The sequence below is a fragment of the Chelonoidis abingdonii genome, chromosome 2, assembly GCF_003597395.2.
Source record: "Chelonoidis abingdonii isolate Lonesome George chromosome 2, CheloAbing_2.0, whole genome shotgun sequence".
Classification (NCBI taxonomy): Eukaryota; Metazoa; Chordata; order Testudines; family Testudinidae; genus Chelonoidis; species Chelonoidis abingdonii.
Window position 1 is genome coordinate 88,101,037 of NC_133770.1, and position 15,895 is coordinate 88,116,931.

Consider the following 15,895-nt stretch of genomic DNA (forward strand, 5'->3'; position numbering starts at 1 on the left):
ACATGCTTAGGTCAAAAATGGACATGACTTGTGTCTGCATTTCATAGGATACTGCTGAGTATCCACCAAAGGGCTTTCCTTCATGTTTAAATAATGTGATGTAATGTAATGCTGACAGGTGCTTTCCACACCGAAAAAGGATCGGAGCAGAAAGTGTTTGGATTGGATTGTTGCAGAGTGTGTGTCTCCCCTTCCCCCAAGTTCAGACCCTGAAATTGCTGTCTAGCATGCAAATGATGTCAAAGTGAACTAGATACAGCTTCATGCACTGCTCATTTTACTTCGCAGCAGCATGGAGACAAATAATTGGGCACTGAAAGAGGGGAAATAACCTACTGATAATTGGTGTGTTCACAGCACTACGGCTACACTGTTTGTGGCAAAAAAAAAAAAAAAAAAAATCATGGGGAGGAAAAAGAAATGTGCATTACAGGTCATCATGGAAGATGGTTAGTATGAACAACCAACCATTTCAGTTTTGAAATATTGTACCAGTTTTACCAAATATTTGTAAAAATGTGTCTTCGGGCTCCACTTTGTGTGTGTCAATACATTTGATATTCTTTTGTGTTGGGAACTTTTATTAATTCACTTGCAAAGAGCTAAAAAATATTAAGGACTTCATAGCATAAAATACAGTAGCATATAATTAAAGAGGGCACTCTGCGGTCCTCAGCCAGTACTTAAGAACTACGGGTGTAAAACATTGTATGTTAAAATCCCAACAACAAATTCAATTATTCAACATGCTTTGTCTTGCAGTTGGAATGGAGATTGACGGACAAGTGGAAAGTGATTCCGAGAGCGAAGGTAGAGTGAAGAATAATAGCTGCTGTCTTTTTTGGAAATACATGATGAGAGATCTTTTTTCTCCAAAGGTTTATTTTGTGATTTGACTTGCTACACAGTGGTAATAGTCTAATGAGGTATGTATGGTTATATTCAGTGTTTTTGTAGCCCGGTTGGTCCCAGGATATTAATGAGACAAGGTGGGTCATGTAATATCTTTTAGTGGAGTGAAAGCTTCTCTCTCACCAACAGAAATTGGTCCAATAAAAAGATAACCTCACCCATGTTGTCTCTTTACTATGCATAGTTAGATTTCCTACCTGAGTAATGGACTACGACAATGAGGAGGAGGAGGATGTTGTGCAGGAGAATGATTCTAAACCTGGCTGTCCCCTTCTCTCTGTGTCCCTGAGAAGGGGTGGGACCCAGAGTGAAGCTTTCCTTGGTCTGCCACAGTAAAGCAGGCAGTGCTGTGTTCCATGTGTGGTATGATGTAAGTGAATGTGTAGGATAATCCAAACATCTAGAAACTGTCACCTTTCACTGCTTTTTATGTAATTCTTGTCATTACAGTAAGGGTGAGACTTTGTTACATACGACTACGCGAAGAGAGAGGTAAAGCCAAGATAGATTTAGGACAGACTAGCAACTCATGGCAAAAATCAGGAAAAAAGTCATAGGCCAGATTTAAAATTTAAAACAATACCCTCACAAATACAGTAAATAAAAGAGACATTGCTGAGGGCTAGGATTGCTGGGTTAGTGGATGGTTTATGGTGATAGACAGACCCTCTAGAGCACAGTTCAAATCCACCTTAGGTAAATAGTAACTAAAAATAATCATCTGATGGTCTGTGAAATCAAGTGATCGTCTCAGTCTAGTTTCCAGTGGACCAGGGAACCCACTAGAGCTGGTTGATTTTTTTCCATTAGAAGGAAGAAGCCTTTTTTAAAGAGGTTTTGGTAGTTTCACAATTTCCCAGTTTTTCCAACTCAACCAAAAATGTCAATATTTTGAACTCTGTTGTTTACCCTTTCTCCCCGCTATTTTTTTTTTATTTTAATGTTTATGTGCACACCACTGAAAGCAGCAAAACAGGTGATCCGTAGGGTTTTGTTTTACCCCTTTGTCTTTTCTTCCCTCTCCCTCCTTCCCATCCCCTCCTCCATTTTCCCATCTGCCACTCTAACTTTTCAGAATGTTTCCACCTTTGGAGACATTCTAAAGAGGCAGAGTTACAGACTTTTCATTTTTCTTTTGCCACTGTGTAACATTTCCAAAGTTGGAGACATTTTGAAAATTAGTGGCAGAAAGCAACAATGAAAGTGAATGAAGCTTTAGGAAGTGTTTATTTTAATCCTCTTTTTGCCACTGGGAGATAAAAAGGGGCTGGAGGAAACAAATGAACAACATTTTGGGGACGATATGTCACAATATTAAAAAAGAAATAAATGTTCCCTTTCAAACGCTGTGAAATGGAAAAAAAAAAACTTTAAAATTATATTTTTTCTTTTTTGCAAAATAATTTTTTGATCAGCTCTAATATCCACATCACAACTGTCACAAATTAGTGTCTCTGTTGACAACATGAACAAGAAAATGAATGTGCATAAAGACTGGTTGACCTTTTCCTCCCTAGATCATTCCCCTCCAGGTAATGATTACAGCTTATTTAAGGCAGAGCATGGAGAAACTTCTACTGCCTATACTGCTTTTGTTCTGCACTGACATGAAACTCAGTCTCCACGGCTAAGAATCAAGCCACTTTCATGTGCACTAAATTAACATGCTGTTGTCTAAAGTATAGCAATTGGCTCACCGCACTTGAAATTCGATATTAAAAATGTTCTAGAGATCAAATCACCAAGTCTAGCCAACTTATTGTCTAGAAACAGAGCAGTACAATACAGAAAAGAAAGAGTTAATATGTTACCAATGCTTCCGAGAAGCAATTCTCACTGCATGCACTCCACCTTACATAGAAATATGCCTTCAAGACCAGTCACATATATTGTGTGAATTATAAAGCACTTTTTAGTTTGTAAACAACTTCACAAGACCAAAATTCACCAATCAGCTTTCACCTTGTTTTTTTGTACCATGATGTACCCGTCTCATTTTCTTTTTGTTAACCCATATTCCAAGGGATAGGGTGATGAAGGCACTCCTTAACTGCACCAGGACATAGAATGAACATATCTTGAGTTTAATAGCTTTGGCAAATATGAAATCTAAGTTCAGCTTTGCAAAGTGTTGTGGGATACTTGGCATGAACGAATGGAATTATTGGAAGAACATGATACAAGTCAGTTAGCATAATGGCCCAGCACTCATATTTAACATAACATATACAATATTAGTACCATGCACATAATATCTATTAATGTGTGTGTGGGGAGGGAGGGCATCTATAACATAGCTGTTGGCTAACAATGCAATATTTTAAAAGAAAAGTAGAGTAAATTAAACAATTTGCTTTTACAGTTCTGGCATATATTTAAATGTCTATAAGGTGGATAGAAAGCTGGCTAGATTGTCAGGCTTAATGGGTAGTGATCAATGGCTCCATGTCTAGTTGGCAGCTGGTATCAAGAGGAGTGCCCCAAGGGTCAGTCCTGAGGGCGGTTTTGTTCAATATCTTCATTAATAATCTAGAGGATGGTGTGGACTGCACCCTCAGCAAGTTTGCAGATGACACAAAACTGGGAAGAGTGCTAGATACGCTGGAGGGTAGGGATAGGATACAGAGGGACCTAGACAAATTGGAGAATTGGGCCAAAACAAGTCTCATGAGGTTCAACAAGGACAAGTGCAGAGTCCTGCACTTAGGACAGAAGAATCCCATGCACTGCTACAGACAAGGGACCGAATTCTGCAGAACTGCTGCCCAGCCAAAGGACCTAGGGTTACAGTGGATGGAAGCTGGATATGAGTCAACAGTGTGCCCTTGCTTGCCAAGAAGGCGAACGGCATTTTGGGCTGTATAAGTAGAGGTATGCCAGCAGATTCGAGGATGTTCATTCCCTCTATCTGACACTGGTGAGGCCTCATCTGGAGTAAGGGTCCAGTTTTGGGCCCTGCACTACAAGAACATGTGGAAAATTGGAGAGAGTCCAGCAGAAGGCAACAAAATATTAGGAGGCTGGAGCACATGACTTATGAGGAGAAGCTGAGGGAACTGGGATTGTTTAGTCGTGCAGAGGAGAAGAATGAGGGGATTTGATAGCTGCTTTCAACTACCTGAAAAGGGATTCCAAGAGGATGGATCTGAGATGTTCTCAGTGGTATCAGATGACAGAACAAGAGTACCGGTTCTCAAGTTGCAGTGAGGGAGGTTTAGGTTGGATATTAGGAAAAACTTTTTCACTAGGAGGGTGGTGAAGCACTGGAATGGGTTATCTAGGGAGGTGGTGGAATCTCCTTCCTTAGAGGTTTTTAAGGTCAGGCTTGACGAAGCCCTGGCTGGGACCTGGGATGATTTAGTTGGGTATTGGTCCTGCTTTGAGCAGGGGGTTAGACTAGATGACCTCTTGAGGTCCCTTCCAACCCTGATATTCTATGATACTCTGACTAAGGTCAGAAGAGACCATCATGATCATGTAGTCTGACTTCCTGTATGCTGCAGGCCACAGAACCTCTCCCACCCACTCCTGTAATAGTCCCCAACCTCTGGCTGAGTTACTGAAGTCCTCAAATCAAAATTTCAAGACTTCAAGTTACAGCAAATCTACCATTTACACTAGTTTAAACCTGCAAGGGACCTGTGCCCCTTGCTGCAGAGAAAGGGGTGGGGGGAAACCAGGGTCTCTGCCAATCTGACCCAGGGGAAAATTCCTTCCTGACCCCAAATATGGCAATCAGTTAGACCCTGAGCATGTGGGCAAGACCCACCAGCCAGACACTTGGGAAAGAATTATCTGTAGTAACTCAGAGACCTCCCCATCTAAGGCCCCATCTCCAGTGGCTGGAGATATTTGCTGCTAGCAGGCCCAGATCGGCTACATGCCATTGTCGGCAGTCTGATCATACCATCCTTTCCGCACACGTATTAAGCTCTGTCTTGAAGTCAGCTAGGTTTTTTGCCCCCACTGCTCTCCCACTAATTCTGTAAGAACAGGGTCTGGAAATGATTTCTAGCTTTCAGCTCCTAGGATCCATTGATGCACAAACATGAGTTTCACGATCATCAGTGAACACTGTGTGCACGTGTCCGATGCTTAAATGCAATTCTCAGCCTGCTTCTTATCCAGAGTCTGTGGAGATCAACGTTAGCTTGTTCAGACCCCAATGGTGTTTGGATTAGGCATTCTGTCTGTACTTTTTGGATAAAGGGCAAACCTTTATTGCACCAACATAGAATGTTTCCAGAAATACTTGTTTTTATCAATTGCAGAGGCTGAGGAGGGGGGAAAGGCAACCAGAAAGCAGCACTCCAAGGAAGCTATCAAGTCAAGTGGACATGAAAGGAAAAAGCAAAATAAGAATGAGGAAGAAGTTGAGCTTGAAGTTGAAGCCCCAAGGCAAAAAAGAACTACTAAGAAGAAAAGTCACAAAATGAATGACAGTGATGGGGAAAGTGAAGCAGGGGAAGCTGCAAGTGGGAAGAAAAAGAGAAATAAAAAAGCTTCTAGCAAAGACCAAAAGGAAGCAGAAAATAAAGAAAAGCAAACGAAGAAGAAAGGGAAGGAGCAGGATAAGAAACAGAAGAAAAACCCAGCAGAGAGGTACTTTAACAATCCCCAGGCTGAAACCTACATAGTAGAATCTCATTTTGGTTGAATGTCAGCTTCCTGGGTAGCAGGTTCATGAATCTGTGGCATATTGGTGCAGGTTACTAAAAGAACATATTACAGTCAATTGTTACTTGTAACAAAAATTTAACCCTGAGAAACAATAGAGTTGGTTTTCTGGTTAAAATGCAAGCTTGATTCTTTTCAGAATCTCCTTCTACCCCAAATATGATCATAGATTTAAGTATGTAATGGATTCCTAATGTGCAAGTATTGGAGCTAGAAAGAGTCCTTTTAAGGAAGACAACTGACAGTAAGCCAGAATAGAGCACCTTCCTTTGGCTGAACACATGATAATCCTAAAAGGTTAGAATGGATCTCTTAGGTTTTCCAGACTATTCCCCTGTTAATCCTCTTTTGTTCTAATCTTTTTCTTCTTCACCCAGACTTTTTATGTGCTGTGTCACCTGGCTATCATATTTCTCACAGTGATCGTATCTGGTTAACTGTAAGAACCTCAGTGGCTGTCAGACAGGTCACATGATACTTATGAAGATGGTTGAGTCACTTCACAACAATACGAACAAGAAAAGATCCACAAGACTGAATTGGAGTTATGGTTAAATCCCCAGAATGACACCAGTTTCCACTAAGTGTTTGTTAGTGTCAGCTGATGTGATGTCAACTCATGCGATGCCAGTGAAAAAACTTAGGTTAGGTGACAATAAAACAATTCATTTAAGGTCTGATTTTTGCAACACTTCCTTTGAGCAGTTCTTAGACAAGGAGTGTCAATAGGACAACAACATCAAGGCTCCAGAATTAAGTCTTTTATAAGTGAGGGCCAAGATAAGATGTATGTGCCAGATTCTCAGCTGGTGTAAATCAGCACAACTTCACTGAAGTGACTGGAGCTATGCTGATACACTCTGAGGAGCTGGTCTGGGACTGATCTGGGTCTGGTGTTTATATAAAGCACACACATCTCCTCCTAGGCCACCTTTCTGAGAAGACTTGTGTCCTGGGTGAAGGTGACTATTTTTATAATTGAAATGTGGCAGGCAATGTCTTTCATCTGGTATTCTGTAACGTGAAGCATTTGCCCAAAATCTTCTCCTTGACTTAAGCATCTTAAAGAAACTGGATCATTTTGACTACCCCATCACTGTGTCAATTTAGTTGATAGCACTGTCATATTTGAGCCAGAAAGGTGTACGTTCAAGTTTCCTCCCTTGGTTTGGGTTCATCACATGCAGTGTTGATATTGAACCACAGCACTGGGTAGGGAAAATATCATCTGAACTCACTAGTAAATATCAAGATTGAAGTTCAAGATCCTGGAGAATTTTTCAAAGCGACAAATAAATCAGTGTCCTAGGTAGGAGTTTTTCCCATGAAAATTTCATATTTTAAAAAATTTCCCATCACGCATGGGACAAAATCAAAAATTTCAATTGAACCAAAAATCAAAACCAGATTTGGATCAGATAATTCAAAATGTTTTGTTTTGATCACTTCAAAGTGATTGATTTCAATTTCTAGCTTTCTTTTTACAAATGTTTATGTAAAAATTTACCATAAATTAACTTAGAATTCAAAATGAAAAGATGTTTTGAACCAAAAAATGGAACTCCTTGTTTGGAAAAAATGTGACATTTCAGCAGTTTCAAAATATTAAAAATATATATATATTTTTAAAAACAGGCAATTTGTCAAAACCAATCCTTTCCTGACAGTTTTGAATTGGCATTTTCTGAAAAATAATTTTTTTAAAAAAATGTACATTTCATCAAACAATTCCCAACCAGTTCTAGTCCTGATCAACATTCCTCCCCGTATCCCCCAATATGTTATGGGATACAAAGTTCTCTCTATTATTGCAGAGAACACAACGACTGCTCCATTTTTTTGTTCAGTTACTAAATACTGCCTATATCTAACTCACTGGTCTGCAAAGTGCTTTCTAATCCCTGAAGTATATGAAGTGCTATATACAACTACATTTTATTACATTGTTTGTGTGATTTTTTCCCCTGATTTTAGTCTACTGTCATTCTAGCTCTTCTTCCTCATCTGCTTCCAACTCATCTGATGAAGAGTCTCTGTCAGAGGAAGAACTGACGAGGCTAAAGGAACAGGTAGAGGAAAAGAAAAAACTAATATCTACCATGAGGAACAAACCTTGGCGTATGGTGAAGAAATTAGCATTGCTCAGGTAGCTCAGTGCATTCCCAGCTATTTATAGTTTTCACAATAGGAACCACTGAAGCTAGAGTGTGTGTTTAATAATTGCTGATGCTCATAACATTTTAGAATTACAGTTTGCTGCTGCTATCATCATCCCAAGAACCCAGCCTTGGAAAAACAACCAATGGAACTTAGCCAGCATGATTTGGTTTAAATGAGAAGCGCTTAGAGGCAGGATTCTGTTGTCAGTCTCTGTAACTAGAGAACAGATGATGAGCAAAATCTGTTCAACTGATACCTAGGCTGGGATCATTCTGCCCTTTTATTTAAAGGCAGAGAATGACTTTCAGACTCCTTGTTACAGCTAACTCTGTGCCCTTCTTTGCTTATTCATGCCTACTGTTATATAGCAATCAGAGCAGCTTGTCTCCATCTTACTTTACACTTCCTGGAGCATTACTGCTTGCAGGTGACTTGGAAAAAATACAGTATTGTTTACAGCCAAGATAACATTCCCTACCATCCCACACTGTGTGAGCAATGCAGATTTCACTCCTCACAATAACTTTGCAAAAAGTGCCATGAACCCACTGTAGGGTGAGAAATGGGTTCACTGTCTTGTGTTTGCCTAGAGGCTATTCACAGCGCCAGCCACCCATGTTGCCAAGCAGGCAGTAGCTGTGGCATCTCCCCTCGTTTGCTTCTTTCTTTCACTGACCCTCAGACACCTGGCCCCTCTCACATCAGCAGCATGCAGTTTGATTCCCACAGAGTAGTTATAGCAGCCTTGTCCTTCCCTTTTCCTCTCCTGACCTGGGTTCTTTGGGGGAGGTGGGAAGGGGACTTCAGTTCTCTGAAGTGCAGCACTTGCAGGGGAGGAGGGGTGTTACGGCGGGGCGGCGGGTTTTTTGTTTTTTTTTTTTGCTTGGGGCAGCAAAAAATTAGAGCCGGCCCTGCTCTTTGTCCCCACAAGAACAGCAAAGAACAACGGAGAATGAAGGAGAACATATACCCACTCTAATTTACTTAAACTGCTCCATTACCTTGGCTGTGCAAGAATATTTAATGAATACGTTGGAGTACATAATAATACTAGTCTATCCAATGATCTCAGAATGCTTTACAATTAGTTAATTGGGACTTATAAACACAGCTGCTGTAGTGTTGGTATTAATCCCATTTTACAGATGAGGAAATTAGAGCACAAAGAAAATAAAGTCAACATTTTCAAACATAAGTCCCTAAATACAATTCTGGAGCCTCTCTTTAGGCATCCAAGTTTTGAAACATATCTACAAGTGACTGGCCCAAGACTACACATTAAGAAACCCAAGAACAGAACCTAGATCTCCTACCTCCCAGGCATATGCATTAACTAGAAGATCCTCTTTCCTTCCTTCCTGACAGCTGCACTGTTAAGAAAGTATAGGAGGAAGAACCAGACTTCTCCCATTGATAGGGAAGGAAGACCCAGAATATTAATGCTGTTGGAAAGGGAACTAGTGACCTTAGGTCTATGTATGAGGAAACTCAAACAGGGATATTAAGTTTGGGGTTTTTTCGAACAAAAACACTTCACACCAGCAATGTTTGACAGAGCTAGGAATAGAATCCAGGTCACCTGACTCTCACTGTCCTCCTCCCTTTGATAACAGCACAATTCAAAGAAATTAAAAGTGACTGTACAACATTCTCTGCACCCAGCGCCATCTTGGGGAAGATTCTTTCAATGTTTTAATGTAAATACCATCAATCACCTTTGTATTTTTGAATTAGGGAGGCACAAGCTTTTGTAGAGAAGTTTGAAGGAGCGTTGGGAAAGGGAAAAGGAAAAAAATTCTATGCATACAAGATGTTGATGGCAAAGGTAAGTGCTACCATAATGACAAAAAGAAGAGTGGATGCTTGGTCACTAATACAGTGTATTTTTGGCTACAAGCAATAAACTCACATTGGGCAAAATAGCCACCATTACAGAAGCTGAGACAACGCTCCCCTGTATGTATTTTAATTCACTGAATAGCTGCATTTTTCATGGTTCCTAACCAAATTCATGTTTATGATGATATGCAGGTTATGTGGCAAATTCTGCCCCAACTTAAACTGCATGCAGCCTCCTTACAGTACAGGAGGTTGCAGAGCATGTAAAATCAGGGCAGAATGAGGGTCTCTGGGTGTGGTCTCTGACAGGTTAAAGTATTGATTATACTAAGGATTGGAGACACAGCCAAATCCAGCCATAGTACCATTCGCTTCAGTGGAATTGCACCAGTTTACAAATTGTACCACTGAATGGGAAAATGACCATGGAGAATTGTGACTTCTCATTGCAAGACTGGAGTCAGTAATTAAGTTATTGCTTTCATGGAGATTCCACTGATTTGAGATTTTTTTTTTAAAAAAATTGATCATGTCCTGTTCCCATTGACGTCAGTGACAGTTTAGCCAATGAGAAAAGAATCAGGTTTGCTATTTTTCAAATGAATCCTCCTTTTAAACAGGAATGGACCCAAACCAAAGCGTCACACACAGATCTTGGTCTGCAGCTTCAACCTCTCTCACTCTATCAAGGGGTTAAATCCCAGCACTAACTCAGATCCCACAGAAACCTAAGAAAGTTAGGATTCAGGACCTGAATTTGAACACTTGAGTTTGGAAGCATTTGGATTCAGGGTTTTGATGTGGACCGTTACAGAAGTAAAAAAGGTCAGACCCAGACCCAGACTGAAAACTCCAGAATTTGGTTCAGGCTCACCTCTGGCTTTAAAGTTTGCCACCAATGTTTAATAACTCATCTAAGCACTAACTTTAGGAACTCCTTAGAGAAAGCAATCCCAGATGCCTCTCCATGACCAGCGTAACATTATAGCCCTATTTACAACGCTGTTTTCTTATTTCAGAAATGGATGAAATTTAAGAGAGACTTTGACAATTTTAAGACACAGTGTATTCCTTGGGAAATGAAGATAAAAGAAGTGGAGAGTAAGTGCAACTTCCATTTAGACTGAACATGACTAAGATCTGTTGTTGTACTGTTTTGTGTTACTTCAAATGATCTCTTGGTCATAGAGAATCCTACCCCACCCATGGTACTAACCACTACCTCTTTTTGTTTAAGGTCACTTTGGTTCCTCAGTAGCTTCTTATTTCATATTTCTGCGATGGATGTATGGAGTAAATATGGTCCTTTTTGGTTTAATATTTGGACTGGTTATAATTCCAGAGGTAAGATCTTAGGCCCCAATCCTGCATTTATGTTCATGCAAATAGTATCTTCTCCACAGTAAGTGTCAAAATTAGATTGATGGCATATAGTTACTTGTTATTTCCAATTGTACTTTGTTACTCCCAGTGTTATTGCATCTGGTAATGTCACAGCCAGTCATGTCATCATGCTTATCTTAAGTCTTGATCAGTTTCTTATCTTCTGCATCATTCTCATTTTGACATTCATTAGGAGCAAGATACTGCTCAGACAGGCACAGAGACCTTGGGCTGTCTTACTGATAGATCTGTGGATAATGTCACTTCATGATGCTCTGTCTTTCTGGAATGGCAGAATAAACTTCAGTTTTATTTAGCCTTAGTTAAAATATGGTAAGAGATACACCTTATGTGCTATTTGGATTTATAGTAGCAAGTTAGGTTCCTATTTTTGAAAATGTTGGGTTTTGTGACCATGTCCCTAAATCAATATTTATCACCAATGGAAGAGATTTTCAAAAGCATCTTAAGAGACTTAGGAGCATAATTCCCACTGAAGTCAATGCCTTGTAATCACTTAAAGTGCTCTGATGGGGTGCTCCACTCACTGCCAGGATGGTGCCTCCTCCTGGTTATTCTGGGGAACAGCTCATGAGTTCCTCATCTCTTCTCGTGGTTGCACATTATTTCTCAGTCTCTCTTTTTGGGTCAGCAGCCCCCTCTCTCACTCCACAAGCTGCTGTCTCTTTGTGACTTGACCCTTCAGCCAGGTCACCAAATGTTTCCCCTTTGGAAAACTGGGGTTGGAAAGTCTCTTCCCACAAACAGGCTTAGGCAGCCTTCCCATTCACTGCTTTGTCATGCCACTCCCTCAGTGGCTGGAAGGAGAAACTGGGCCCACCCTCTACTCTGGGTTCTGGCTCAGGGATCCTGTAGCCAGCAGTCAAGGCCTCTTTTCAACCTTACTGCCTTTCCCTGACCCCTCTGCTACCTTCCTGACTCTCCCCACCACCCTGGGTTTGCCAGCCCAAATGTACCTCCCTTCTCCCAGGGAGTGACCGCAGGCTTTCCCAGCCACCCCTTTTTTGCTGTCAATTTCCTGCCTTTATAGTCCCAGCCCAGCTCATTCCTCCTCAGCTGGGCTTCTCATTCAATCTGGGGATTGCTTAGCCACTGGATTCCCCTCAGCTATGACCTGCTGGGTTAATTAGCCCCCTTCTCAGTCTGCATTAACCCTTTCAGGGCAAGCGTGGGGTGAATACCCTTTGAAAACTCCCATCCTTAAGCAACTAAATATGGATTTGGAAGCCTAACTTTAGGCTCATATTGCTGAAAGTTTTGGGCAGAGTGAAAAAACAGAATTCAGGAATTCTATTGGCTTCAAGTATAGGCCATCATATCTCTAAGAAATCCTGGGAGTACATTTCCAAAAGTAATTAAGAAAGCCATAGAGACAATATGATACTGTCAAACACATTTCTTAACCCTGACATTCTTGTAAAAAATCACAGTAAAGGTAATATACTGGTAATATTTAATTACATGATTGCCTATTAGGGAGTTATAAAAGGTATGTACAAAATACTTAATGATGTGGTTTAAAAGTTCTTACTGGTGCTAATGTTCTTACTGGTGTTAATTTGACATGGCTGCTTGACTAGTAAGTGATAAGTTTTGCATAGTTTCTCAGGTTCTTCCAAATTAAGAGGATGCATAAAATAAATAAGATTTGCCAAATCCTCTCACAATGAGTAATTGTTGGTTTCCAAAATACCCCTGTTTTCCACATCTTAAATCAGCCAGTTGTTTCTTCATGAGAAAGAGTTTTCTTGTTACTCTTTTCCATTGTTATTGGAGGAGGCTTGGCCAAAGAAGAGTATGGTGGAAATACTTAGCTATAACCCTTTTAAAAATAGATGTGTGTATTTAGCTATATAATACTATGGCTCAGTTTCTGTGTGCTGTGTCTTTAAGGGCTTTGCTATCTGTCGAGACTGCTAGATGTTCTTGTTCAATGCAGATTATTACAGAGGAAAGACAGTGTGTGGTCTTCTGATAGAGACTGCACTTATTCCCCCTTCTTTAATTTTGTTGTTTGCTTTATATAAAATAAAAGCCATTCAGATTGAAAGTATCCTCTGAGCACGGAGAGGCATAACCTTTAGAAGTGAACAATACAAACGCATTTTCTTTCTTTATGAATTGTACATTTCCGTATGATGAAGTAGTTGTGCCTGTTTTGTCTATATGGTATGTATTTTATTCATGGTGCATTAAACGTTACAATGTATACAGGGGCTGGGCAATAACCATTTAATTATAAATGGCTTTAAAACTAAGTATACAACTCTTGCAAAACAAATGCATTAGAAGCGATTGATGTGCTCTGTCTGCTTCATGCTGCAAATGTATTCTAAACTATTTATGAGGCATTTAGACTTTGCTGTGCACTGGCCATAGCCTACTTATAAATATATTAATTTTTTATGACTCCTTCATAGACAATCCTTAAATTAAAGTGTTGCCAATCAATTTAGATAAATCCTGGTCTTGCTGCAAGTCCTACCCTGCACAATGCTATTGGGAGATGCCATGGCATTATTCTGTTCTCACGTCACCTTCCTGATGCCAGCTGCCCTCCTGACCCCTGCCATTTACAACTGCTTAACGCTGAGATTATTTCATAACTCAAGCACTGTATAAATAAAAAAAATCTATCTGTAAGCATGAATAAATGCCCCTCAGCTGATCTTGACTTCTCTTGAGGGGAGAATACTGCATCAACTGATAAAATGAATCCCTTTGTTGCATTAGAGAGATATAACCCAGCAGTTCAGGGCAAAGAAGCCTTCTATCCAAATAAGTGAAATTTAAATTGAAGTTGTTGCTGTGCAGACATGCTCCTCTCTCTAGCAGCTTCCATTTCCCAGGCAGTATTTAGCCAGACTCTTGAATGTTTTCAGATGGTGCTCTGACATGGAGAAGAAAAAAATTATTCTAAAAAGTGCAATTTATGCTATTGGGAGGATTCTATGAAGCGCTCATCATTTGTCTCAACTCTGACATCACTGGGAATAGAGTTAGGCCGATGCTGAGCATTTTGAAAATACGACCATAAAAACATCGATATCTTTGCCAGTCCAAGCCCAGCCCCAGCAATGCTCTGCTTCATCCTCCACTAACAATTGATTTTTGTGCCAGTCCACAACTACATAATAGAACAATTTTATTTTAAAATCAGGGCCAACCCTAAGAAAATCCTTTTAAAGGGGCACCAAGAGAGAAAAGTTAGATGAAAGGATCTATAGCATCCCCCTGCCCCCAAACATTGCCATTCCTTCCATTCCACCATCAGGATCTAAAGAAGGCAGTTCTGGAATTCTGGAGCACTAAAGACCCAGATCAAGCAGTTTTCCTGATTTACAGCACAGAAGAGAGAGCTGAATTACACCAAATATACCCGAGCAATAAGAAACCACCATCTATCCTCAGGTTGCACTTTACATCACCAGTTCAGTAACAGATGAAAACAATTTAAAAAAAAAAAAGGCAAGAAGTTAAACCATCCCATTCTTAGTTGCTGCATTTCATATTCGGTATGTTCATAAAGCATTAAGCCATTTTCACAGTAGCCTTAAACCAACTCCTGATTACCAGTGTTCATGTATGGAGATGTGCCAACAACATCAGCATCTCTGAACAAAGGAGTATCTGGAATCCTGCACATACTCAGATCAGGTTTTGACTACCCAAGAGTATTTGATTACCCATGAGCCATCTGCACAGCAACAAATGTCTCTTATTGAATGAGTCTAGTTCAGGTTACATAGAAAACATTTTATCCACAGCATCACCACTAGATTACTAAGAGGAAAAGGGAAGCCAGAAGGGAAGGGTAAATTCTGCTCTCTCACACACTGAAGTAACTCCATTAAAATAATTGGAATTGCTCTGGACTTATGCCGGTGTAAGCAAGAACAGAAATTGGTCCAGAGAAGACATTAATTAGTTGCAAGTTAATTTAGATTCCTCCATCCTGTGTTTATTCTGGAGAATAGACTTTACTTGCTATTGTCTCCAAATCCATTTCACAGCCCTTTTTAAGGCTTTCCTCTTTTATTTAGGGGTGGTGGTGATTTGATTTGAGTTTTTTCTTCATTTTTAACAATGTACCCATCACAACTACAATCACAATTTTATGGAGTTTATGAGATATGTTGTATATGAACATCAAAGTAGTATCAGTAAAAGGGTGTGGTTAAACAATATAGGGCCCAATTCTCATCTCACATGAGTTTTGTGCTTGTCTAGTTCTAGGATTTACTCCTCATTTACACCAGTTTGAGATCACAATCAGGCTCTTAGATGAAATCCTGACCCCAGTGAAATCAATGGCAAAACTCTCATTGACCTCAGCAGGACTAGGACTTCACTCTTTGTCTCTAGGCATTCTTGTGAAAGTGTTCGCCATCTTCACTCATGTCATTCACAGTTGATTCCAGATCTGGACGTTTGTACCCTTCCCACAAGAACTAGCAACATCAGGGCCAGTAAAACTTCAGCCTACCGCTCAAGAGAGTCTTTTTACTACTATTTTGTAAATTGTAGAAGAAGTCATTCTAAAATCTGTCAAATTCTCAGAGCAATTTGCAGCAAGTCATTATAACAAGGCAGCAGAAAAAACTCTCTCACCAAGTCAAATCCCAATTCAGCAAAGCACTTAAGCTCAGTTAACTTACTTAGTGGTACTAGTCACATGCCCAAAGTTAAGCGAATATTAAACCAATATGGTGAATCAGAGCCATAATCTACAGTATGTACACACACACACACACACACCATGAAACACCAGAATTTTCTGCACTTTTGATAGTCCTGGGAAATATTAGGAAGCTTATGGGGATCATTAAATGTGCATGTGCTATTTCAGGTTGAGTCACTATTTGCAATCGGAGTTCTGTAACTTTTTCTAAATAATCCTGTT

At 40.0% G+C, this 15,895-nt stretch overlaps 1 protein-coding gene across 1 annotated transcript in view; it reads left to right on the forward strand.

Moving 5' to 3' along the window:
- Nucleotides 1-403: 403 nt before the first annotated feature.
- The window catches only part of TMC2 (transmembrane channel like 2), a 58,460-nt gene continuing 42,968 nt past the window's right edge, over nucleotides 404-15,895 (forward strand). Inside the window, exons 1-7 of the mRNA XM_032781736.1 lie at nucleotides 404-449; nucleotides 763-810; nucleotides 5,184-5,514; nucleotides 7,580-7,735; nucleotides 9,484-9,574; nucleotides 10,608-10,689; nucleotides 10,826-10,932. Of these exons, the coding sequence (XP_032637627.1) occupies nucleotides 404-449; nucleotides 763-810; nucleotides 5,184-5,514; nucleotides 7,580-7,735; nucleotides 9,484-9,574; nucleotides 10,608-10,689; nucleotides 10,826-10,932 (861 nt within the window). The remainder of the gene's footprint in view (nucleotides 450-762; nucleotides 811-5,183; nucleotides 5,515-7,579; nucleotides 7,736-9,483; nucleotides 9,575-10,607; nucleotides 10,690-10,825; nucleotides 10,933-15,895) is intronic.